The sequence below is a fragment of the Verruconis gallopava genome (genome assembly GCF_000836295.1).
Source record: "Verruconis gallopava strain CBS 43764 unplaced genomic scaffold supercont1.2, whole genome shotgun sequence".
NCBI lineage: Eukaryota > Fungi > Ascomycota > Dothideomycetes > Venturiales > Sympoventuriaceae > Verruconis > Verruconis gallopava.
Window position 1 is genome coordinate 582,799 of NW_015622138.1, and position 21,643 is coordinate 604,441.

Consider the following 21,643-nt stretch of genomic DNA (forward strand, 5'->3'; position numbering starts at 1 on the left):
GTATAGTCACGCATAGCTACAGGAATAGGCGTCGCACTAGATAGCACGGAACCTGTCGCCGAAGCCAGCTTTGGAGCAATGGTTATGCATTCAAGGAAGGCCTTTCTCGTGAAAAAGCTGATAGACGTGATAATGGCTAATGATACACTCCTCGTGGAAGCAGTATTTAACAATATACAGTGCTTACTGGACAAATGGTCGCGCACGCAATCGCTCACATCTTTTCCATTGCTTGCTGTTCTTGAGAGGCAGAGGAGGAACACGAGGCGTTAAAACAGTGGGTGCGCGTGAGCGGGCTTGGTTGCCCGACCAGCCAAGAGTAATCGCTCCGAGACCAAGTTCACACGAACGTGTCGTATCAAACCAGCCGTCCTCCATTAAGGCGCAGAGGAGCACGCGATACACATCAGTGATCCACGGTGCCTTTCCCATCCAAGATGATGTCGGTAGAGAGGTGGCATGACACAGCAAGCATCTTGAGGACGAGACTATCGCGGAGGAATGTGCGTTCGACAAAATGCATAGGCAAAACAAGCGGCTCCCGCCGAGATGACAAGCGAGAACGAAAACTCGGCGTCTGAGGCGGCCGATGGTTAGGCGTAGTTCTAAGGTAAGGCTGCGGAGGATGAGTCTGTGCGAAGAATCAGATCGGAAGCCATGACGGACGTCTGGGTCGGGACTCTGACAGCACGAGGGCAAGCTCTTATCAACGTGTGCAAGCGAGACCGGCGACAGGCGGCGGCAGCGTGGACACCGAGAGGCGATCAGGTCGACCGCAGCCAGCCGGAGGCGAAGTGCAGTTGGGCAGGTGACGCTGACAGTCTGGGCCGGCGCCAAGCCAACGTCATTCGAGAAGCTTCAATGCGCTCTTTTGGCCTGCAAGCGCCGGTCGTGTTGCCTCAGCAGTCCGGCGCTGGCGGGCCTGCGGGCTTGCTTGCTTGCTGGCTTGCTTGTCATGTCCACCACCTGTCTCCAACCTCGCCTCAGAAATCACCTTCCCCCCGTCTTCTTCTTATCTTGCGCACAAACACCGCGTTTTCTCTCCAGTATCCTACCATACGTGTCGCCAACGTAGTCTCATTCTCCCATCCCTGCATCTTGGGCTTACCCCCCCACCTAGCAAAACCTCTGGCCGCCCGCGTCTATTACCTCGTCTTTCCACCCGCCGACCTGGGCTATCTCTGCCATGGCACACAATCAGGACCCATCAGGAGACGCCTCCGAAGCCGAGCGCCAGATTACGTTCAACATTAAGGCTTCCAACGAGCAGAAGTTCGTCCTCACCTTGCCCGTCTCCACACCAATCTCCGAACTTAAGGCAAAGCTGTCCGCACCCGAATACGCAGATGTGCCCGTCGAGCGCATACGGTTGATCTATTCGGGCAGAGTACTAAAAGATGCAGACACACTGGCTACCTACAAGGTAGCTGACGGCAACACGATACACATGGTGAAGGGCGCCGCCAGCAATGCAAGACAGAATCCTGCATCAAGCACCTCGTCTGCGGGCGCTACACCTGCCGTCCCGCCTGCCGTGCCCACCATGGCAACTGGCACGGGTAACAACCCACTTGCTGGCTTGACAGGTGCCCGTTACGCCGGTTTTCATGGACTGCCGAATGCCTCCATGTTCGGGGCAGATGGAGGAGTAAGTTTTCTGTGTTCTCGCCACCTCCCGCGGTTTGGGGATCAGCTTGCCGATTGACATTGGAACAACGGAAGTTAACATGTCTTGTGATCAGATGGGAGCACCGCCGGGTCCTGAGGAAATGCTCCGCATGTTAGACGACCCGAACTTCGCCCAAATGTTTAACGAAAGCATGAACAATCCAGACGTGCTACGCATACTGGAGCAGCAGCCTATGATCGCCAACAATCCTATGCTTCGGAATATAATCCGCAATCCTGAAATGCGACGCCTAATGTTCAGCCCCGAAATGCTGCGCATGCAGCTGCAGATGCAACGTCAGCTTGGTGGTGACGCTGGCGGGGCTTTTCCTATGCCTGGGGCCACTGACACCACGTCGGGCGCCGCAAACACAACAGGTAACGGCGCGACCGGTGGGAACACGCAGAATCAACCGCCCAACCCATTTGGCAATATGGGTTTGTTCGGTGGTTTTCCCACCCAGACTGGTGCGGCGCAAGCGAACCCCTTCGCAGCGATCTTCGGTTCTCCTCTGGCAAGTGCGCAGGGTACAACTTCTTCAACTTCGCCTCCGCCAACAGGCTCCGCAGGCGGACAAGGTACTCCCTCCACGACCACAGACCAACCACAACAACCAAATCCTTTCGCGAATCTCTTTGGCGGGGCCACAGGAGCCAGAACCGGCGCTGGAGGAACAAATAGCGACATCTTTGAGATGGCTCGGCAGATGATGCAAAATCCAGATATGATGCGCGCCATGTTCGGCACGCCGCCAGCAGGACCCGAAGCGACAGGCACCGCAGCGGAAGGCAACCAGACAAATCCTTTTGCGGCTCTATTTGGCGCCGGAAATCCGTGGGCAATGGCCGGCGGCTCGCCCGCTCCCCCCGACGACCGACCCCCCGAGGAGCGGTATGCGGAGCAGCTGAGACAGCTGAACGACATGGGCTTCTTCGAGTTTGACCGGAACATTCAGGCTCTACGGAGAAGCGGGGGCAGCGTGCAGGGCGCAATAGAATTCCTATTAGGCGGTACCTGAACGCAAGGCTTTTCTTCAACATTGTTTCCATTGCGTTCTCAAACGAAAAGCGTGTACGGAAGCATCGACTTGAACAAAGAGGGGTCTATTCAATGGGAGCAAGGAATGATATTTGTATATTCCACTCGATAAGGCGTGGCATTCATTACTCTTTTGCTGCATCTTGCTTGGACACGTAGGGACGCCCGCGCGCGGTCTGCACTACGGACGAATGTGATGATGGCGACGGTACGAGGCGAACAAGTACGTGCCTGGAGTATGAAATACCTTGGTATGGATGAAGCGACGATGGTCGCCAGTTCGCGGGCACAGAGTCATGCTTTCAAAAGTATCTGGGTAGTTTGCTGGCAAAGGGAAGTTGAGAACGGCGAACACTTCGGCCACTTTTTAGCACACATACACACAATAAATACTCGTCGCCAAACCGCTGCATCCTTTTTTTTTTTGGTTGTTGATGTGCGTCATCAAATTTCAGTTCTCCGTGGGTTCTGTCCGCTTCTGTCGCCTTGGGGTCGAGACCCTTTGAAACGTTTCGGGAAACTCTCCATCGCGAACGCAAAAGAAGGGTGAAGACATCTGGATCGAATGCGTGAAATGAGACGGAAAGAAGGGATTCTGTGTGTCTCTCATGCTAGATTATGAAGAGCCAATTTTATACATCCTACGCGATAAAGCGCCTTGCCACGCTAGGCGACGCTAGTTCATGCCAGTGTATATTCTCGAAAGAAAAGTGAAAAGCAACAAGACCTTGTTAAGAATGTGTACAAAACGCGCCCGCCCATATGCAGTAATTCTTCCATGATATCTTACCTAGTTTGTTGCCGGTACGCTTCAACCCAAAAAGAAGATGAAAATAAAAAAAAAAAAGAAAAAGCTATTACAATGAACGGTAGACCAGTTGTCAAAAGATCCAAGGGTGAATAGAGTCCATGCATGTTCCCGTGCAAGACTTCAGTGGGCTCGTTCGGGCGCATGTAACCTGCAGCACAATTGAAACTTCCTCGTCTAGGACAACACGACGTTCCTCTCAAAGTCGTCATATGCGTCAAGCCCCCGGAGAGGAACAGTGCCAGGCAAGGGAAAGCAGAATGTGCGTGTTTAAGACCGCCAGCATCCGTCAACCACCTTATCTACGTTGATTTCGTACTCTCCATCCCCTCTAGACGTAAATGCTCTACTTCGCTCCATTCGCCTTGCAAGCATCCACGAAAGCTTTGCAATCGTCCTCTGTCTGGAAGCTGATTAGGTGAGGCTCAGGACCAGATTTAGAAAGGATGATGATGCGCGCTCTCTTCTTCATGACCTCTGCCTTGAGAATACTGCTCATGCGGGTATTGATGATAATTTTGCCCGATGGTGTTGTGCGCATGAGTATAGAGACCACGCCGGTATCATCATTTTTCAAGATGGCAATAGGTCCAACTCCAATGACTTGCCAGCCCTCGGCGCGTTTGGCCGCCTCGTCGGCCTTTTCAAAGCGCGTCGCTTTAACTTTTGACGATTCGAAGATGACTTCATGACCCTCTTTGTCCTTTGCCATGTCGGAGATATCAATTTGAACATCGGGCTTGGGTTCTTCGCCCTCGCCAGCCGTCGACTCCGCGCCTGACACATCGGAAGGTGCGACGCTTGACGCACGAGAGTTCCACCCCGGCGTACTAAATACAGAGGTCGCCCCTGATGGTGGAGCGAGAAGCGAGTTTCCACCAGAAGGCTTGGAGGCTGAAGCATTAAGATTTGCAAAGAGCGAGGGTGTGGCGGGCCCGGATGGTGTAGCCGAACTATTCTGCGTACCAGCAAATAGGCCACTAAAGACAGATTGAGGCGCTTGTGATGAACTTCCGACTGGGGCGAAGTTGAACAACGGCTTCTTAGCCGTCTCCTTTTCACCCTCGGAAGAAGTGTCCTTGTTGGCAAACTTAATAGGATCCTTCGGCGTCCAAATACCCGCTGTTGTAGCTGAAGTGCTGAACACACTGCTGGTATTGGCGCCTGTTGTGGCAAGAGGCGTTCGGTCGCCGGAAACTGGTGGATCCCTAGAAACGCGACCAAACAGGCCGTCCTTCCGCTCTTCGGCAGGCTTCGGTGTCGTCGGCCGTGATTCCTCAGATTCATCCTCCTCGAAAGGCCCGACTCGTTTCTGCACACCGTTAACTTTCGGTGTCGCTTCTCCATTGGTATTTTGTCCTTCCTCGTTTGTTTCATCCAGTGACTGCACGTCTCCGTCAGCTGATGAATCCTCGTCCTCATCATCGGCATCTCCTTTCTCCGAAGCTTGACGTGAAAGGTTTGCAAACGGATTATCTTTGCTAAGCTGACCAGGCGTGTTTGAACGCGGCATGTCAAATACAGAACCTGATGGCGAGGCCGCAGACACAGGGCTTGGGGTTCTTGACAGGCCAGAAAATAAACTGTTCGTCGTAGGTGGTGCGAGGAACGAAGGCTTTGCTTTCGATTCCGCCTCGTCACCTGAGCCGGCATTACTACCGGCCACACTTGAAGTCGGAGTAAACTTGAAACTGCTAGTGGCAGATGCGGCAAGCTTCTTCTTCTTTTCTTCTTGCTCACGATCATATCTTGCTGACCACTCTTCTTTCGTCTCTTCATCCGAGTCGTAGTCTTCCAACATAGCTTTTCTCTTTGCTTCCTTCGCTGTTTCTTCAGCACTCTTAGCAAATTGACTCAGAAAGCTGCTTGCTGAAGCATTAGCATCCAACTTTGGAGGGCCTGCAGATGAAGAGGCTGTTGAGTTATTCGTAGGCTTGAAGCCTACAAATGTTGTAGCTGGAGGCGCGCTGCTCGCCTTTGAGGTCCCAACTGGCTTAAACTGAAACACGCTGGTACCGCCTGATGCTGGAGTTGTCGAAGTAGCGGACGCTGTACTTTCTTTGGAGTATACGTTGGTAGAATTTGCCTCTGTTGAGTTCGCCAGTGTTGCATTAGACTTGCTGCTAAAGAGACTGCTACCTGAGGACGCGGGTGCAGCCGTGGAAGAAGAAAACAGACTCTTAGCTGGCGAAGGCGCTGGTGCTGGGGATGCTGTGCTTTGTGCGAAGATGTTGGCGGTCTTGGCTGGAGTAGGACTTGCAGCAGCGAAAATATTGCTTGTGCCCTGGAAAATATTGTTCTTCTGCCCCGACGATTCGAAGATGCTTTGAAATTTGCTCCCAGTTTCAGATGCTGGAGCGTCTCCGTTCGTCTTCGGTCTCTTCTCCGGCTCTTGCTCTTCTGATGGTGATGCTTTGCGTTTGTTCGTACCTTCCTTAGGGACAGTTGCTATGCCACCTAAACGGCCGTTTTCTGTTGGTTTCTTTATCTCAGCTGCCAGCAAAATATAATCTCGGCAATAAGACGACAAGTCTGCATGATCAGGTGCCTTGCTCCACATCTGACTGAATATCTGATTCAGACGCTTCAGTTTCAAGACCTGATACCATGACGTCTTTTCCTCCGAGTTGAGACTTTGGTTTGGAGCCTGCAAGTTGTCTTCCCGTAAGACAATCGGTAAGAGTTGTTGAAAGAAGGCGGATTTTGCAGTGCTTGGCGTTGGAAGAGTAGCTGCCTTCTCGGGCGATTGAGGAGCAGGTGAAGGCTCAGGTGCTAGGGACACAGCTGTGGGCTTCGAAAAGATGGTCTCCGCTGGCTTTGACGAGGTGTCGACTTTGCCCCACTGAATACGCGTTGGCTCAGGCTCAGACTGAGGAGCCGGCTGTGAAAGCGGGACATTTTCTGCCGGCTTACTAAAACTGGACAACGTTGTGGATGGGTTGAATAAAGATGGCTTTGCAGGAGAACTGGAAGACTGTGCTGTGATTGGTGTGCTGGCAAAGAGCGACTTTGGTTGCTCTGGCTGTGACGGCGTTTGCGAGAGTGGCGACTGTGTGGATTGAGACATTCGCTGGATTGTCGCAAATGGGTTTGTTGGTGCTTCCGTGCTTGTTTGCTTAGCTGAAGCAAACAGACTTGGCTTTTGATTTTCCTTTTCCTGCTCTTGCGACTTTCCAAGCTCTGTCGACTTCTCAACTGCAGCTGGTTGGCTAAAGCTAAATAAAGGTGCTGATGCAGGTTTGGGCTCTGCTGGTTTGGGCGTCGGTGCTGGCGGGTTTGCACGTTGGATATTCTGGAACGGATTCGGTCGTGTCCCACTCTCCTGTTCGACGTGCGGTGGCCGATCTGGTGATTCGGCTCCGTCGTTCTGTGCATCTGCCATCCCGTTTGTAACATCTTTGTTCCAGCCCAGTCTCTTTTGAGGTGATGACTCGGGCGTGATAGACATCATAGAGTCTCCATTTGTCTGACCAAACGAAGGTGCTGCTTGTCCGAAGCCCCCAAAGCTTGGCGCAGGCGTCGATGTTGACGGCGCAGCGGACTGACCAAATGTTCCACTGAATAGATTCGATGAATTCGTGGTAGTAGCGCTAGATGAAGAGCCAAATCCGCCAAAACCTGATATCGAGGCAGGTTGTGATGTAGATGTGCTAAACAGGCTTGTCGTCCCTGTCGACTGCGAGGCTCCAAATCCACCAAACGTAGGTGTTGATTGCGTTTGCGACGCGCCGAAAATGTTGGACGCTGGCTGTTGAGGCTGCGTACTGCCAAACTGAAATGGAGAGCTCGTTTGCGACTGACCGCCTCCGAAGTTGAAGATGCTACCTGAGCCTGCACCATTTGTTGACGGTTGCTGACTCTGTTGCGCGAACGGGTTGTTGATTGTACCAATACCTCCAGCGCTGAAATTAAAGGTCGAACTGCTGCCGATGCCACCAGACCCGAAACCTCCGAAGGAAACACTCGCCGTTCCGTTGCCTACGGCAGAGGGACCGTTCACAGGAGGAAAGCTCTGGGAGGTTGAGCTCCCAAATGTACTGGGCGTCGAAAAGCCACTTGATTGTGCGGTACGATGTCTGGCTCCGCTACGGCCGCGCGCCTGAGCGATTCTATTGGCAAAACACATTAGCTATCGCGCATACAAAACAAAGTCTTTTGACGATGATCGCGACCAAGGCCTGCAGCCGTTGCGCGCACGCGTCGGCAGAACTTACTTGCGGTTCGCAAGCTGCGCAGCTGTTGCTCGCTGAACAGGAGCATCATCTTGCCCTTGCATACTTCCAATGCCGTCCTTGGTAATGTACTCTGAGGCGCTTCTCTTCGACATTGACTGCGTCGTATCCTCCCCCAGAGCCTAAGTGCAAGAAAAGTGGCGCGGCCGACGGAAGCAACTGCAGCACCTATATAACTTCCATGCGCTTGCGTATGATTTAGGCCGACCCGTGTGTGTACGCCGTTGTGGGCGATGTAAGAAGCGTCGTGGACGCGGTTTGGCGACGATGCCTTGTGTCTAGCTATGAGGGACGCTCGGGGGGGTGCCGTGAGTGAGCCCCGACTTTTGCGAGATGAGACGCGCTACGTGCGAAATTGAAGGCCAATTCTAAGTGACGAACGCGCGCGAGAACGATGTTTTGCGTGGTGTTCGGGGATCAAAAGTTGGTGCACAGGCTTGCCAACATGTCTCCTTCGAAGACCAGCTAACCCCGATGTGGTTTCACCTCAGGACCAGCCAATCAACGCTCGTTTGCATGACGTTGCTCACCAGCGAAAATTCAAATCCATTTTTTTCTCGTCTTTTCCTTTGCATTCATTCTGCAGCGTCGGCATGTCTAGGACCAAGGCCTTGGAGATTTGGATTTGAACCGTCGATGGCCTTATTCATTCAATATCGTCTCCCCAGACGTGGATGGTCTCAACCGAATCTGTGTGCTCGTCCTGGCCATTCAACATGTGTCATTTGACGCTTCAATATGTGGGTAAATAAGATGTAACTACACTTGTGCAATGTATCCATCCAGACCGTGCCGCTGGTTCTCAGTCCATGCTTTGAATCTGCACCTTGATTGCCCCAGTCTTCGGATCGGCGGCCGTCTTGAACGCCTCCACAGACTGGTCTAAAGTGAATCGATGCGTGACGAGCTTCTTCAAGTCGACCAGCCCGCTCTTCATCAGTCTGATCGCTCTTGGCCATGTATTCGAGTACCTGTACTGAAACTGCAAATCTACCTCCTTCACGCTACACAGCATGAATGGCATCTTAATTTCGTTCTTGCCAACACCGATCACGAACACCTTGCCACCAAACTTCACAGATGCTATGGCCCCTGCGATGGACGATTCCACGCCTGTACATTCCATGGCAATGGACGGTTCGTCTCCTTCCATTAGATCCGCGACTCGTTTGGCGAAGTCCTCTGATGACTCGCCAATCCTGACCTGCAGCGTCTTGACGCCAGGAATGACCTCCTTCGCGAACTTCAACCTACCCTCGTCAATATCTGTGATGACAAGGGGTTCACATGCTGCCGCCCTGCAGCACATAGCAGTGACCAGACCGATTGGACCCGCCCCACAGACCAACACTGCATCGCCGAGCCTAACATCCGCCCTCTTGATACCAGCCAAGGCCACGCTCAAAGGCTCAAGCATGGCACCATCTTCATACGTCAAATTATCTGGAAGCTTGTGACACCACACGGCCGGGTGATTTACATATCGCCTCAACAAGCCGTTAACTGGTGGCGTCGACAGGAACTGCACGTTGGGGCAGCCGTTGTAGCGCCCGGTGAGGCAAGGTTCACATGCGAAGCAGGGAATATTGGGCTCGATAGCAACGCGGTCGCCGACTTTGAGAGACGTCACCGACGGATGGACTGCGATGACCTGTCCGGCCGATTCGTGACCAAGTATATGGTTGTCGCGGACAACCATCGTTGGCCCTATGCAACCCGCGTGCCAAAAATGCACGTCGGACCTGTACGCTTTGTAAGCCTTCCCGTGCAATCGAAATCACCGTGCAATCAGTCGTACCCGCAGATGCCGGTGCTCTTTATAGCGATAGTGACATAGCCTTCCTTGAGGGACTCACTGCTGGCCAGGCTCTCAACCGTAGGCTCTGCGGGGCCGATCCATAGATCGTGCGCTGGATTGGTATAAACTCCGATGTTGGGCTTGGTGACTCTGATCTCCGTTGTCGTGCTAGACATGGTGAGTGGAAACAAAGTGTCTTAACTAACGCAACGATACAATGGAGCCGTCGGATAGTAGGCGGAAAAACAAATGGATACAGGTGGGAAGCAATCGTTCGGTTCACCCAGAAGCCCGTCGCCGGCCGCTGCCTTTATGTAGCATCACATTCTTGTGGAGCAGACACTGTACCCCACTATAAACTCCGTGATTGTGGCCGTACATCGCTTTTGGGGCATCCGACAGGCTAAGCCAGATGCCACAGAGCTGATTGGAGGAACCACAGGCGTCATGTCTGCTCTTCTAAAAGCGCCCGTGTGATACGAAAGGTTGAGAACGGGCATCGCGTGGCCGCACATCGGTGCATTGCTGGTCCGGGATCGGCGAAACGACAAGCGAGGTGATGCGGTCATCACTCTTCTGGCGTACGTTTTACCACAGGCGCACATATAACCACGTTCGATTTCGCGAGAGACATTTCGGCGAATAGTGGTTTCTCAAGAGAATCCAAAAAAGGATGGATGCGATCCAGACGTGGGCAATGCGTCCCCAGCAAACGATCGGCGCCAAGGGAGAAGGGCCGAAATGCCAGAACGCGCCCAGGGACCTTTTTTCTCTGCTACGTTATCTCGCCCAGACCGCGCTGTTCAACTCAACACCGTTCCAAACAAAACCTGAAGCCCAACGGCCAGCTTGTCCTGTAACATCAGCGATCAAACTTCACAGACTTAAAACGACGTGCCAGGCGATTCCATTATCATGGCCCAATAATGCCTACGCTAAGCTTTTCGAAGTGTTCCCAGAGTACTAGTCTGCCTTCCGTAGCCTGTCCACATTCAGTTGTTAACGTCCTGTAGTTCACCCTATGCATTCACAAGACCATAGACTTCGACAGTATAACCTTGGTGGCGGCTCCAGCTGCCAGCGCAGCAGGCATTCTAGGATCAGGTCTTGCCGTCTCAAAAAATCCACATACTCACCATGGCGGCCTTTCTCTCACCACTAAAAACACGTCTGAAGTTGTTTCGACGCTTCGGACGAAAAGCTCGTAGTTATCTACCGGAACTGAACTTTATTACGTTGCACTACTTGTACTTCATCGTGACGACCCTGGTGTCAGCTGGTATCATTTATGGCTCGTCTACGCCGTCCCACAGCGTCCAGTTCGTCGACGCTCTGTTTTTGGCCGTTTCGGCTATGACCGAGGCTGGCCTAAACACTATAAATCTGTCCACTTTGAACACATTTCAGCAGGTCGTGCTGTTTTTTCTGATCATCGCTGGCTCTGCCATCTTTGTGTCTGCATTTGTGGTGCATATTCGTCGACGGGCGTTTGAGAAGGTTTTCCAGAACCTGCTTGAGCATGAAAGGACCCCCAGCCATATTATCGATGAGACTGTTCAGGCTCAGCAAGAATCACGAGATCAAGACGCTGTACAACCCACAGTCCCGGAAGATGATGTTCTACGAAACACCGATAACCAGGGATCGGCACTTGGTCTTCCCCTGAGAGAGTTCAGGTCTGCGCCGGGACTAGCGCTGAATCTTGATGGTTCACAGGAGACGAAACCAACGGACCTTTCCACCAGGGCAGATGACGCTACTCTTGTACGTCATTCACTATCTGTTGAGAGGACGTTGGACGGCGCACGGCACGACCATATCTCCTTCGGCGCTGACACCCGCTTCCATCATGACTCTGGCTCTCAAATTCGTAGAGTGCTGACATTCTCTGGAGTGGGAGCCAGACCACCAAGCAGGACTCGCAGCCCTTTGACTATGCATAGCGATGTTCGTCTCAAATTCCATCACTCGATACATCGTCATGAAAATCGCGATCTGGCCTCAGCCGCCTCTGTTTCTAGGAACTCTACATTCCATCACCTCACTGAAGCTGATCGTCTACGGCTTGGAGGTAAAGAGTATCGGGCTGTCACATTTCTTAGCTGGGTTGTGCCCATTTACTTCTTCTCGTGGCAGCTATTGGGATGTCTGGGGCTTGGAGCTTACGTCAGTAACAACTACGCAAGCACGACACGAGTCAATGGGTTGAATCCATGGTGGGTTGGGGTCTTCAATGCAGTGTCTGCGTTTAACAATTCTGGAATGAGTTTACTTGACGCAAATATGACGGTCTTCAATAGAGCCATCTATATGCTGCTTACGATGGGACTTCTCATTCTAGCTGGAAACACATGCTTCCCTGTCTTCTTGCGGTTAATCGTCTGGTCTTTCTACAAACTCCTTCCAAAGGCCCAAAAATGGGATGAATTCCGCGGCACGCTAAAGTTTTTACTCGATCATCCTCGACGATGCTACACAAACATGTTTCCATCTGAACATACATGGTGGCTTTTTCTTAGCGTCATCATTCTTAACGGGATTGATTGTGCAGCTTTTGCAATCCTCAATATTGGTAATAACGCCATCGACGACCTTCCGCCAGGGATCGAGTTCATCGACGGACTGTTCCAGGCCTTCGCTGTCCGCTCTGGTGGATTTTACGTTGTCCCAATCTCAACAGTACGCATCAGCCTACAGGTTCTGTACGTGATTATGATGTACATCTCGGCGTTTCCTGTGGCGATAACGATACGCAACTCAAACGTCTACGAAGAACGAAGCCTAGGCATATATTCCGACGACCCCGGATATGAGGCCTACGAGATTGAACGTAAAACAGCCAAAAGTTGGATTTTGAGGCGATTCGGCTGGAGCAGAGGGCCAGAACACAAGCAATACTTCTTACAACAGCAGCTTCGTGCACAGCTCGCGCATGATCTTTGGTGGCTCGCACTTGCCGTCTTCTTCATCATGGTTGTCGAAGGCTCGCAATTTCAGGAGGATCCTGGGGTATTTTCAGTCTTCAACGTCCTCTTCGAGGTTGTTTCAGGTAAGTCAATCGGTGCACCTTTGAGGCGAGACAAAGTCTTTGTTGACTTATTGTCTTTCACAGGATACGGAACGGTGGGCATCTCGGTCGGCCTGCCGAATCAGGCGTATAGTTTTTGTGGTTCTTGGCACGCGCTCTCCAAATTGATACTTTGCGCTGTGATGTTGAGAGGGCGTCATCGCGGCTTGCCCGTCGCTATCGACAAGGCTGTTTTATTGCCAAATGAACGCTTGCACGAACTAGAAGAGGAAGACGCACACATTCGGGCCGATAGGAGGTCTTTCGTATAACCATCAAAATCGCGTTTTGCTGTAGTTTAGAGTTGCCGCATTTTCGTCCGATACATGCCCGATTTTGCAGTTTCACTCAGCTTAGCTTCCAAATTCAATCCACTCCACTCGCGCTAAATCAAGAGGTTTCTATAAGCTGAGTCGATGGTGTCGATGCTTTGCCAGGATGAGCTGTCAACTATGTCGGCAGGGTCCGTCAATAAGCTGAGATGCTTCTCCTGGAACCACTGATGCGAAAGCTGTTCGCTTTGGTAAGACTTCGTTCTAGGCCTTCCCGACGAAACAAGGCATCCTGTGCTTGGACTTCACGCTCTTTCCCGATCCTGCGGTTATTTTCCGCTCAGGATTCTTTTGTGCAGGATCGCCGTCAATACTCGTCCGTTGCTTTGTATGTGTTGCGCAATCATAGTCCGTTCATGTGCTCAGGGGTGGTTATACACGGAGCAGACGCCTAACAGGAACTTGTCGCCGTGGACGCTCGACAGAGCATGCCCCGGCATAGAACGCGGCACAGAAGAAGCGGGATAAAGAGCGAGAAACGCGCCCAGTGTACAAAGAAGGCAATTTTCGACCAAATAGTAACTAGATCCAAGCAGTGGTGTCTGGGCGTTTGGTTTTGGCTCAAACCCCGCATCTGGCTGACGAGTCGGCTACACGAGGGTGCCCCTCCGGTAAAAGCGTCAGAGATCGCTGTATCGAACACATGAGACGAGGGCCAGAATTTCAAATAGATAGCAAGTCTGCTGTTCCGTAGCTGTGCCCTGAAGACATATATTAGTCTCTCTTCATCGTACATTTTCCCGTTTTCTCACCCTATCTTCACGCCAGCAACATCCTCCTGACGTCATAGCAACCGCCCCGCACCATGGCGCCCTCCAAGAGTATCGACATCTCCTTTGACACGTTCTACAATATCGTCGACGGCAAGCAGCGATCCGGCAAGAACGTACACAATGGCATCAACCCGGCTACAAGTGAAAAGCTCTGGGATGTGCCCATTGCAACACAACAAGACGTCGACGATGCAGTTGAGGCAGCTAGCAAGGCCTTCAAATCCTGGTCACAAACGCCAATTGAGAAACGCAAAGAACTGATCTTGAAGTTCAAGGATCTGTACGAGGGCTACCAGAAGGAGTTCACTGATCTTATGTGCAAGGAGACCGGAAAGCCCCGTGCCTTTGCTGGCTCGGAGGTCAGTACCGTCATGGACTTTCTGAAATTCCATGCCGAGCTCGAGCTTCCGGTGCACAAGTTTGAGAACGAGACCGAGGTGGTGGAGACGACGTGGGAGCCACTGGGTGTTGTGGGTGCTATCTGCCCGTGGAACTTCCCACTCATCCTGTCGACTGGCAAGATCGCTCCAGCCTTGCTCTCAGGCTGCACGATCATCGTTAAGCCGTCGCCATTTACTCCATACACAGCCCTCAAGCTTGTTGAACTCGCCCAGCAGATCTTCCCACCAGGCGTCGTACAGGTTCTCGGTGGCGATGACAAGCTTGGTCCGATGCTGACGGCTCACCCTGGCATCGCCAAAATCAGTTTCACTGGATCGATTGCAACCGGAAAGAAAATTATGGAGGCCTGCGCGAAAACTCTAAAGCGTGTCACCCTCGAGCTAGGTGGTAATGACCCATGCATCGTCTATCCTGACGTAGACATGGACAAAACCGTACCTGAGGTGACAATGGGTTGCTTCTTCAACTCTGGCCAGGTCTGCGTCGCCACAAAGCGCGTGTACATCCACGAATCTATCTACGAGGAGTTCGTTAAGCGTATGGTTGCCTTTACCAAGAACATCAAAGTCGGCATGTCCGACGAGGAGGGTGTCTTGCTCGGCCCCATCCAGAACTCCATGCAGTACGAGAAGGTCAAACAATTCTTTGCTGACAGCAAGGAGAAGGGCTATAAATTTGCTGCAGGCGAGCCAGATGTTGCCCCAAGCAAGGGCTTCTTCATCCAACCAACCATCATTGACAACCCACCAAACGACAGTCGCATCATCCAGGAGGAACCTTTTGGTCCAATAGTTCCAACGCAGCCATGGTCTGACGAGGAGGAGGTGATTGCTCGTGCAAACAACACCAATGCCGGCCTTGGTGCCTCTATCTTCTCCAAGAACATTGAGCAAGCGAAGAAGACTGCCAAACGCATCGAAGCAGGCAATGTGTTCATCAATAGCTTCACGAAGCCAATTCCACAAGCTTTCTTCTCTGGTCACAAGGAAAGTGGTGTTGGTGGCGAGTGGGGACCATACGGTGTCCTCGCATACTGCAATGCTAAGGCTATCCACGTATACAAATAAATAGCAGGACTGATGTGTAGAATATCAACAGTTCCGAAAATTGAAAATGATACCTAAATAGCAAAACCGTAATTGGCTTTTCTTTTGGGGGGGGGGGGGGGGGGGGGGGGGGTCCTGTTGGTTTTTGCTCATGCGACTTGATCCGTCTAAGTAGCAACTTAACCAACATCAGTTACAATTTTACGTCAGCCAGCATTTTCGTCACAGCTGCCTCATCCAGAGTTTCAGCTTGCCCATCGCAAAACTTTTCTTGTTTCTCCCTCCATTTTTTTACAGCTGGCTGTATTGCCCTCCGTCTCTCCAAACTCTCCTTACTCCAATACTCGTCATAACTGTAAAATTCCTCGAAGGAGGGCTTGTCTTCCGGCAATCTCAACCACGGCACCTTCGTCTTTGTGAATATGTGCACATCTGGCACAATTTTCCCTTGGAACTGCAAGTCGAGTGTGCCAGTTCGCAGGAATGCGACTAAAGGCCCAGATCCCCCGTAGTAGCTCCACAAAGCCACCTGACATTTCGGGCACCGCTGGATCAGCTGGCCATAGCCCGAAGTCGATGGTGTTCGTACGCTGACCGGCCGTTGTGCCTCGTTTTCCAGAACGATGTGCGAAGATTCGACCAGATAGTTGATGACAAATGCACTTCCAGTCAACCGTTGACATTCATGACAGTGGCAGCAATGGATCACGAACGGTGCAGCATTGACCTTGTAGCGAACGTAGGAACAGGAACACCCTCCAGTTAACGGAGTGTCACTTGGAGAGTCTGGCATGTTGATCAATTAGTTATGTACACGTATTCGAGCTAGCTCGCGTCGATTATTACGAGTGACAAACTGATAATGAAAAGCTACGAGATATGCAGATGTTCAGAAAAGAGGTGAAAAGAACTAGATTTGAGTTTTGCTGATCAATAGCTTTCTATCATATCGAAGGGACAAATAAGGATGTTGGGTGCCTAGGCGAATGACTCAAGATCAAATACGATCCAAAATGCGGATTGTAGCGTTAACTTCGTATCATCGCATCTGCACGTGTCCGCATTGGGAAAGTATCTTGGTCTCCACAATTTCGCGTCATATTTGTGAACTTAAGAATCTGACACATGAAATCATACGGCTCGAATTTAAACCCCAAACTCATGCACGTTAGGGTTTACGAAGGAACAGGATGATGCTCCCATTGTGCCGCCATGATGTCGACGGATAGGGACTCGAACCTCGGCCGCGAAGCTCGCATTTGGCAGCTTATCCAGCAGTCAAGAGCAGGGACCCACCAATCATAGAGCTCTATACTCCAGGTCGGCGTCAAACACGCCGATGAAGACATGCCCTCGATCGTGAATTGCGGCAACCGGATCGCGTACCCTCATCATCGGGGACAGGCATCATGATTGTGATCTCGTGGCCAGAAATCATGAGAGGCGGCGAAAAAGCTGCAAATCTTGCCGACGAGTTGTGATATCTACCTCAGACGTCTCGCTCTCGCCGAACTTAGCTGTTCATATTGTTCCCATGTGCTTTCTGTCAAAATGCCTAAGAATTCACCCCGTGGTTCGGAAGCAAAGCCCGACTCCGCACCCGTGGAGGAAGCTGTTGTACCCGGTTTTGAATCAAAACCGTTAATACAGCAGCTGCGAGAATGGAGGGCTGCTCAGAAGGCTGCCAAAGAAGAAGGCCTGCCGCGCGCGTCGGTAAAAAACTTTTTCGTACGTTAGCATCCCATAATCGGGAAGCTCAGCTGAAAACAGACACTAGAGAGTTCTATCATTTGGAGACCGATTAGATACCGTAATGATGTTATTGTGTGGGGTTACATCTCTCGCGGCAGGCGTGGTTCGTCACCCCTTGCTTTTTGATATAAAGAAGGCTCATACCGCAGCAGTCAATGCCATTGATGTTCTTGATCCTGGGCAAATTAGTCAATAACTTCACAGGCTATTTCATTCCAGGAAGTGGCGTTACAAAGTCTGAGTTTATGCAGTCTGTGAGCAAGAACTCGTAAGTCTTGGAGCTTCTCAAATAGAAGATAGCGGCAAAACAAAAAGTCTCGAGCTATTGACAATAACTCCCATTACATCGGCTTTTTCAAAAGGTTTATCTGGTTGTTCGATGATGGTTACAGAGTGCGCCGCGTCTTAAGAAATTGGGGTTCGCTGACTTTTGCTCGCAGTCTCATCATCTTCGGGTTGTTTTGGGCGAGATTCATCTTCTCGTACATCTCAATGTATTGCATCCGAGTTAGCGGTCTTCGAATTTCTGCTGCGTTGCGATTGGCATACATAAAAGCGCTCTTCACCCAGCCTCAGGCCGTAGTGGACGCTGTTCCGCCAGGTGTGATCGCAAGTCGCATCACTGCGTCGAGCAACATCATACAAATGGGTATCTCTCAACAATTCGCAATCTTTCTCCAAGCGATCTCACTGTTGATCGGTGCCTACATTGTCGCGTTCACCAAGGCCTGGCTCCTCACGCTGGTAGCTAGTGCTTCTCTGCCAGCCATTATGATACTCTACGTCGTGGTTCTTCCCTATGCTGTTGAAGCTTTTGTCGAATCTACGCGTTGGGGGGAACAAGCCTCAGCGTTGTCTTTCGAGATATTCACGTCGATTAGGATCGTGGCTGCATTCTGTGCGGAGAATCGCTTGAGTGCAAAGCATAAGAACTTCCTACAAAAAAAGTACAAGAACGACAAAAAACTTGGTCCACTACTTGGTCTGGCATTTGCTCCCCCAACATTTGCAATGTTCTCCACATTTGCTCTGACCTTCTATTTTGGAGTGCAACAATATATTCATGGGCGTATTGGCAGCATTGGTGACATCATCGTAGTTCTGTTTAGCGTAATGATGGGGGTTATGGCTTTCAGTCAAATTATCGGACCTCTAGTTCAGATGGCGCGAGTAGCTTCTGCTGGTAAGAAATGTTGCTGTCTCACTATGCTCTTGTGTGAAGTTGACATAATGTAGCCGCCGATATACTCGCAACACTGGATATCGACTTTCCGGATATGACTGGCCTGAAGGAACCCCAGGTTTCTTCGGAAAACGACATACATTTCGATTCCGTCTCTTTTGCTTATCCTTCCCGCAGAGATGTCCAGGTTCTAGACAATGTTAGTATGACTTTCGAGACTCGAAGGACGACAGCTATCGTTGGACCGTCCGGAAGCGGAAAAAGCACGGTGGTCGGCTTGCTTGAAAGGTGGTATAGTCTTGATGATTATCAAGTACCAAAACAATTGAAGCCGAGGGAGACGAAGCAAGAAAATCAAATTGTTGCCAACACGACGCAGGAGCTTGTCCGACAAACAGTAGTACGATATGCTGATCCTACAACATCGTTCAGTCGACCAAAGTCATCGAGAAGTACGAATGTCACCATCCGCGAGCTAAGGAGAATATCTTCAGTACGCAATTCTCAAAATCCTATAGAACGTGGTTTTGTTTCGAAAATATATTCAAGCAACCCTATCGAACAAGGGTTTATCTTCCGGAAAGCGCGAGGATATGACGTTGAAGATGTGGATTATCACGCGAGTTCAGATGGGGTTGAGGTTGTAGAAAAGCAAGGCGATGTTGGAGTGACTAGTATTGTAGAAAGGCTATCTGGAACTGAGGGTCCTGCAAGAGCAGAGAGACCGCGCATTGGAGGCAGAATTCTGATTGGGAATGTTGATTTGGCTACGATTGACGCCAAATGGTGGAGATCACAAATTGGCCTCGTTCAACAGGAGCCGTTTTTGTTTAATGACACCATCTACACCAATGTCGCCTATGGTCTATGCGGAACGAGGTACGAGAATATTCCCGAAGAGGAGAAGGATCGGATGGTGGAGGAAGCTTGTCGGCTGGCATTTGCAGACGAGTTTATTGCGCGGCTTCCCCATGGTTATAAGACCAACGTCGGTGAGTCTGGTATAAAACTGAGCGGTGGCCAACGGCAACGCATTGCTATAGCGCGAGCAATTGTTAAGAAGCCATCCATACTCATTCTTGACGAAGCTACCAGCGCCATTGACGTTCGAACAGAGAAGATTGTACAAGCTGCACTTGACCGGGCATCGGAAGGTCGAACCACCATCGTCATTGCGCATCGTCTAGCAACTATCAAAAAGGCGGACAAGATCATTGTGCTCCGCAAAGGACAAGTAATGGAGGAAGGAACGCACACGCAGCTACTGAAGAAAGAAGATGGCATTTATCGCGGCTTAGTTCGTGCTCAAAACATAGCCATGGGAGTTGAATATGATCGCAACGAGGAAGATGACTCAGAGGAGGAGCACATACAGTTGATCAAAACTAAATCCCTTACAAGAACTGGTGAAGCGACTGGCTCCGATGGAATCATGACTGAAGATGGCCTTTTGTCAGGCTATCGCCGCGTTGGTTTCATGAAGGGTTTTGGGCAAATCCTTCTTGAACAAAAACAATTCTGGCCACAGTACACTCTCACTATAGCCGGTTGCTGCGCTGCTGGTGCAGCCTTTCCTCTTCAGGCCTTCATCTTCGCTCAGCTCGTCAATGCTTTCACTCTGCTCGACCTGAAGAAACTGGAAGACACAGCAAACCATTGGGCTTTGATGTTTTTTATTCTGGCCTCTGCGTTGCTGATAGTCTATTTCGTTCTTGCATGGTCTACGCATTGGATCGGCGCAACGGTTACCAAAAATTATCGACAGGAATATTTGGAGAATATTTTGCGGAAAAGGATTGTGTTTTTCGATGCTGAGGGCAATTCGCCAGGAAGCATCGCATCTCGCCTCTCCTCTGATCCAGAACAGATCGAGATGGTTTTAGGCGCACAAATGAGCATGGCTTATGTTTCGGTTTTCAACTTGATCGGATCTCTTGCCATTTCATTCTATTATGGATGGAAGCTCTCGCTTGTGGGAACATGCATCATTCTACCACTTACTCTTGGCGCTGGCTTTGTTCGAGTACGCCTTGAGTTGAAGTTTGAAGACATGAACGCGAAAGTATTCGCAGCTAGCTCGCAATTCGCCGTAGAAGCCGTGGGTGCGTTCAGGACCGTCACTTCTCTGATATTGGAATCTACTATCACAGATCGTTATGACAAGCTAATGACGGAGCATGTTAGAAAAGCGACGATCAGGTCACTTGCATGGACTTTGGCTTTTGCTCTTAGCAACAGCGTTGACATGGCTTGTCAGGCTTTCATGCTGTGGTATGGGGGCACTTTGCTAGCTAGCAGAGAGTATGGTCTCGTTCAGTATTTTGTTATATTCCAAGCCATTGTGCAGGGCGGAATGGCAGCAGGCATATGGTTTTCTTTCGCACCAAATATTGCAAACGCAACGGCCGGCCTGAACCGAATTCTCAGCTCGCGGGTTTCGACGCCCGAGATCGAGCATGAAGTCAAGTTTCTGCTGCCCCCCGAGGAAAACCCGGATATTCATTTCAATGACGTGCATTTCAGCTACAAGAGTCGTAACCTGAAGGTTCTGACGGGGCTCAACCTTGAGATCCAACCTGGTCAATTCGTCGCTTTGGTCGGCGCAACCGGATGTGGAAAGTCGACCACCATAAGTTTGCTCGAGCGGTTTTATGATACTGACGAAGGTGCTGTCATGTACGGCTCACAAGATATCAAGGACTTAAATGTGCCAGCGTACCGAGCAAACATGTCTCTCGTTGCTCAAGAGTCCACCTTATACGAAGGATCGATTCGTGAAAACGTGTGCCTATCGGTTGACATGACCGAAGCTACCGAGGGACGGATGTACGAAGCATGCAAAGCCGCTCAGATACATGACTTCATCGTCTCCCTGCCGGAAGGATATAGTACATATCTTGGCCCGAAAGGTGTGTCTCTAAGTGGTGGCCAACGTCAACGTCTGGCTTTGGCTAGAGCACTGATGCGAGATCCTCATGTCCTCCTCCTCGATGAAGCCACGTCCAGTCTCGACTCTGAATCAGAGAAGCTTGTGCAAGAAGCCATCGAAAAAGCAGCGGGAGATGGAAAAAGGACCATCATCGCAGTTGCTCATCGCCTAGCGACGATACAGAAGGCCGACATCATTTACGTGCTGGGTTCTGGAAAGGTCTTGGAGCGAGGGAATCACCAGGAACTGCTCAAAGCTCGTGGGGTTTATTTCTCCATGGTAAGTCTTTCTTTCTTTGAGATAAAATTTTTCTTTAAAATTGGTCAGTATTAATGATTGCTGACCTTCGACAGTGCCAAGCGCAAGCTCTTGATAGGTAAACGAGTTGGGAACTATTTATGTTATTTTCTGTCTGTCTAGCATCATACATCAAGACTATGGTATTGTTCTACTTGCGTTCTGTACGCCATAATTTTAACATTATGTACCACCAATAAATGGCTTTTTGCCTAAAATCTGCAACACAATGGGAATAGAGTGGAAGAGCAGAGTGAATCAACCCTGCACGAAACTGAATAGGTAAACTTGTGACTAGAGGCTTTGCATAAAAGTTC

General features: G+C 50.7%; 7 protein-coding genes across 7 annotated transcripts; 4 read left to right on the top strand and 3 right to left on the bottom strand.

Moving 5' to 3' along the window:
• The first annotated feature begins 888 nt into the window (after positions 1-888).
• PV09_00705 (uncharacterized protein) lies at positions 889-3,333 on the top strand. Its single transcript, XM_016353483.1, has 2 exons — positions 889-1,648; positions 1,743-3,333. The coding sequence occupies exons 1-2, from the start codon at positions 1,187-1,189 to the stop codon at positions 2,685-2,687; spliced, it is 1,407 nt and encodes a 468-aa protein (XP_016218636.1). The 5' UTR covers positions 889-1,186; the 3' UTR covers positions 2,688-3,333.
• On the bottom strand, positions 3,289-8,162 carry PV09_00706 (uncharacterized protein). Its single transcript, XM_016353484.1, has 2 exons — positions 7,730-8,162; positions 3,289-7,624 (listed from the first exon to the last, which is right to left on the bottom strand). The coding sequence occupies exons 1-2, from the start codon at positions 7,840-7,842 to the stop codon at positions 3,862-3,864; spliced, it is 3,876 nt and encodes a 1,291-aa protein (XP_016218637.1). The 5' UTR covers positions 7,843-8,162; the 3' UTR covers positions 3,289-3,861.
• A 219-nt stretch (positions 8,163-8,381) lies between these two features.
• Positions 8,382-10,049, bottom strand: PV09_00707 (L-arabinitol 4-dehydrogenase). Its single transcript, XM_016353485.1, has 2 exons — positions 9,546-10,049; positions 8,382-9,489 (listed from the first exon to the last, which is right to left on the bottom strand). The coding sequence occupies exons 1-2, from the start codon at positions 9,719-9,721 to the stop codon at positions 8,550-8,552; spliced, it is 1,116 nt and encodes a 371-aa protein (XP_016218638.1). The 5' UTR covers positions 9,722-10,049; the 3' UTR covers positions 8,382-8,549.
• A 101-nt stretch (positions 10,050-10,150) lies between these two features.
• On the top strand, positions 10,151-13,006 carry PV09_00708 (uncharacterized protein). The gene is made up of 3 exons (XM_016353486.1): positions 10,151-10,505; positions 10,559-12,594; positions 12,658-13,006. The coding sequence occupies exons 2-3, from the start codon at positions 10,683-10,685 to the stop codon at positions 12,882-12,884; spliced, it is 2,139 nt and encodes a 712-aa protein (XP_016218639.1). The 5' UTR covers positions 10,151-10,505; positions 10,559-10,682; the 3' UTR covers positions 12,885-13,006.
• Positions 13,007-13,581: 575 nt separating this feature from the next.
• Positions 13,582-15,273, top strand: PV09_00709 (uncharacterized protein). The gene has a single exon (XM_016353487.1). It carries the CDS (start codon positions 13,750-13,752, stop codon positions 15,184-15,186), a length of 1,437 nt encoding a protein of 478 aa, XP_016218640.1. The 5' UTR covers positions 13,582-13,749; the 3' UTR covers positions 15,187-15,273.
• An 18-nt stretch (positions 15,274-15,291) lies between these two features.
• PV09_00710 (uncharacterized protein) lies at positions 15,292-16,153 on the bottom strand. Its single transcript, XM_016353488.1, has one exon. It carries the CDS (start codon positions 15,956-15,958, stop codon positions 15,359-15,361), a length of 600 nt encoding a protein of 199 aa, XP_016218641.1. The 5' UTR covers positions 15,959-16,153; the 3' UTR covers positions 15,292-15,358.
• Positions 16,154-16,458: 305 nt separating this feature from the next.
• On the top strand, positions 16,459-21,517 carry PV09_00711 (uncharacterized protein). Its single transcript, XM_016353489.1, has 6 exons — positions 16,459-16,893; positions 16,943-17,020; positions 17,070-17,185; positions 17,358-18,100; positions 18,154-21,308; positions 21,383-21,517. Exons 1-6 carry the CDS (start codon positions 16,717-16,719, stop codon positions 21,407-21,409), a joined length of 4,296 nt encoding a protein of 1,431 aa, XP_016218642.1. The 5' UTR covers positions 16,459-16,716; the 3' UTR covers positions 21,410-21,517.
• The last annotated feature ends 126 nt before the right edge of the window (positions 21,518-21,643 follow it).